Source organism: Empidonax traillii, unplaced genomic scaffold (genome assembly GCF_003031625.1).
Source record: "Empidonax traillii isolate 1590-97213 ecotype Southwest subspecies unplaced genomic scaffold, ASM303162v1 scaffold669:size348880, whole genome shotgun sequence".
NCBI lineage: Eukaryota > Metazoa > Chordata > Aves > Passeriformes > Tyrannidae > Empidonax > Empidonax traillii.
This window is the reverse complement of record NW_020955862.1, coordinates 5,357-8,727: the sequence shown is the minus strand read 5'-3', so window position 1 is coordinate 8,727 and position 3,371 is coordinate 5,357. Positions and strand designations below refer to the sequence as shown.

Below are 3,371 nucleotides of genomic sequence, written 5' to 3'. Positions count from 1 at the left end.
TTGCGAAGTTATTTTTATTTACGCTGGTCAAGGAATTGCTGTAATACTTGTGCAAAATGACATTCCCCATAGTTGCTGAATCATAGAGTGATAAGGTAGACATCCCTGTTTGGGCCTTTACCACAGCCATTGCAATGTTTGTTTATACATGTCTTACTCCTCTTGTGAAGTTGTGTGGTTGCAGGCGGTGCGTTACTCCAAAGGTGCTGATGCTCTGTGTGTTCACAGTCATGGGGAAAGCCGAGGGCTCCGTGGCTAGGGAAGAATGGCACGGACATGTTACCGCTCTCTCTGTTGCACCAGAATTTCGACGGCTGGGTTTGGCTGCTAAACTGATGGAGCTACTGGAAGAAATTTCAGAAAAGTGAGTAATATGCCTAGCTTTAAACTTATCTTTAAAAGTAGTATTTCTACAGACACCTGTCTCTGGCTCAGATTGATGTGCATGAAACAGACACAGAATTTTGCTGTAAGCGGTGTTCTGATTTTCTGAAATTCCTCATAGCTGGAGAACAAGAATTATGAAAGTTGCTTAGCGGTTTACAATCTCTGAGCCAGAATGAGTAGGACATAGCCTGAATTCCAGTAGTGATACTGTACAAAAGACCCTTTTCTTAACAGGAAAAGAGCTTTGTGAAACATCAGCAGTAGGGCCTCCAACATACTTGTTCAGTAACTGGGCTTTGTGCAATGCATTCAGGCACAATCTTGAACAAATTTTGTACCACTGACAAAATTTTTTTTTGGGCTTACTTTCCATCTTCTTGGTTACTTGTACCTATGAAGTTAATATATTGTCAAATGAGCCCACAGTGAAATGTCCTTAACTCATTCTGGTAGGGTAATTCCACTTGGTAAAAACAGAAAATAGTACAATATTTTGAAAAATCTGCCTAGTGAGGTAAAGGGCTATCCCCCATTAGGCAAGTGAATTTTTGTGACTTATTCCACCCCTCCTAATCCAATGCAATCTAAAATGTGGATTTTTTTTTTTTTTAATTATGTCACTTGGATCTGAGGTTTATGTGGGTGTTTAGCTTATCCTTTCTGTTCAGATTTCTAAATGCACTGGCTAGTCTAGAAAGGCTGTGTGACAAAAATAAAATGAAATCTGTGCCTGTGCTTGAATTTTCCTTTGGTAAAGGAGTGCATCTGTTATTACAGTGTGAAAGGTGTTTGATTAGTGTACTACATCATCAGACTTGCTTTGATATGATTACAGTTATTACCCATAGGTTGTTACTTAGAAATACATTCACCTACTGTTCCTTAATGTGTTTTTCCTTTATTTGTTTGTTTTTTCCTTCCCCCCCTAAAGAAAGGGTGGATTTTTTGTCGATCTCTTTGTGAGAGTATCAAATCAGGTTGCTGTAAATATGTATAAGCAACTAGGCTACAGTGTGTACCGGACAGTGTTAGAGTACTACTCTGCCAGCAGTGGGGAGCCAGATGAAGATGCTTATGGTAAGTAGTATTTATTCTGCCTCAAGTTGAATGGAGTGATTCTTATGTGAGGGTTCCTGGGCTTGTTTGTAAGACTTTTTTTTTTTTTTTATGTAAAACAATTTCAGATAGTTGTTGATGAATGGGATTTTGTATCCTCCTTTAGATAACTTTTCCTGCTGAAAATTACATCAGTTACAAAACCTAATCAAGCAGTTTATACATTTTGTATCCTTATGGGTCCCTTCCAACTTGAGGTATTCTATGATTCTAGGAAATTTTCTTGATTAAAAATGATGTTATTTTAGTAGAGAATTCACTTCATATGGCTTTGTACAATGACCACTGTAACTATAATAGCATTTTTTCTGTTTGCCACAGATATGAGGAAGGCTCTTTCCAGAGATACAGAGAAGAAATCAGTTATACCTCTGCCTCATCCAGTGAGGCCAGAAGACATTGAGTAACTGTAAGCTGTGATTCTCAGGCAACTTACTAAGTGTCAGGTCTGTCCCCCTTAACCTCCAAGAACTTATGGATGAGAAATTTCAGGCTGAATGTTTTTCCCTTGAAATACCAAAAAGCAGTGTTGTGAAGCTGACTAACACTGCTTCTATAGGTAATGGCTGTATACTATCACACTTACTCTATTAGTTTTCCTTTCAAATATTGGAAATTCAGAGACTATTAAAATGGAATTACCTCCTGTATGGTTGTTTTCTTGGTTTTGTTTCAAACCAAAATACCTGAGATCAGTCATAGTAAAAACTCTTTAAATGCATTTATTCATGAGCAGTGAAAATGCTGTACAATACCCAAGATACTTGGAGAAAAGTCTTTCCTCTCTTCATGGCACAGGATTGAACTGTTCACTGTTGAGCTGGAAAAGCCATACAAGCAAGGCAGTCAAGGGTTTTTCTCACTGAGGACCAAATCCAAGACCAGTTCTGTGTCCCGGGTGCCCACATGTACCTTGGCATGCTCTGTCTGTGAAGTAACCTGTGGTAAAGGTTTCTTGTTTTCTCATAGTCTCCTTGCTCAATTTCAAGGTCAATTTAGGTTTTCCAAAGAACCTGCTAAAGAGAAGGCTCTTATGTTCACATGTCCTGCTTCCCGCCAGGACAAGGGTTAATGTTTGCAGTAGCCAGGAGGGGCATGGCCAGAACAGGGAAGGGGTTTGGGGGTTCCTTCTGGTTGGGTGAGGTCAGGCTCTTTGGTGAGCATTTACATGTGAACCATTTTCCTCTTTCTTGTACACTTTTGTCATTAATATTGTTGCTGTTTGTTTTCTTATGTCATTGCTATTTCCGGTAAATTGTTCTTAGCCCATGATCTTTACCTTTTGTGCCAGAGTGAGTGAGTGGGTGCATGGTTCTTTTCCTAAACTACAACATTACAATGTCTTCAAACAACCCTATATCTAACACTAGATAATAGAGTTTATGTGTTTTTAGTGGAGGAGCATGGAGAAATGTGGAATTTACAGAAATGAAATTCAGAGGTCAAAGTATTAATTGACTGTACAAGCTTGGATTGAGACCCAGCAGTATCTTGTACATATAATCCATTTAGCTTACTCCTGTAAGCATGTGTCTCCCTGCATGTTTTGTCATAGGTTTTATAGCCCTGCATACCCTGCCAAGAAGCAGCTGCTCAATTAATGAGTCACAGGCTAAGCCGTTATGGTGAGCAGTTCTGTTCAAGCTGGTAGACTGTTTACATTTTATTTAGCCACATTATGTAATAAATACTAGAGTTTGTTCCTGTTTTTCTTTCATCCTTATAGCCTGTTTTCCATCCCTTTCTTCCCCTTCTCTGTTAGGTGTCTGTCTCTTTGTCTTGTGTCCCTTTCTTATTCTGTCTGCACTCCATTCCGTTCCCCATCATTACTTTGCTCTCTCTCATTTTTTTTTTTTTTTTTTTTTTTT

The 3,371-nt window shown here is 38.9% G+C and overlaps 1 protein-coding gene across 1 annotated transcript in view; it reads left to right on the top strand.

Annotated features, from left to right (window-relative positions):
* The window catches only part of NAA20 (N(alpha)-acetyltransferase 20, NatB catalytic subunit), a 4,034-nt gene extending 1,883 nt beyond the window's left edge, over window positions 1–2,151 (top strand). The window contains exons 4-6 of the mRNA XM_027899468.1: window positions 229–364; window positions 1,319–1,464; window positions 1,825–2,151. Coding sequence (XP_027755269.1) covers window positions 229–364; window positions 1,319–1,464; window positions 1,825–1,910 — 368 coding nt within the window. The 3' untranslated portion in view covers window positions 1,911–2,151. The remainder of the gene's footprint in view (window positions 1–228; window positions 365–1,318; window positions 1,465–1,824) is intronic.
* The last annotated feature ends 1,220 nt before the right edge of the window (window positions 2,152–3,371 follow it).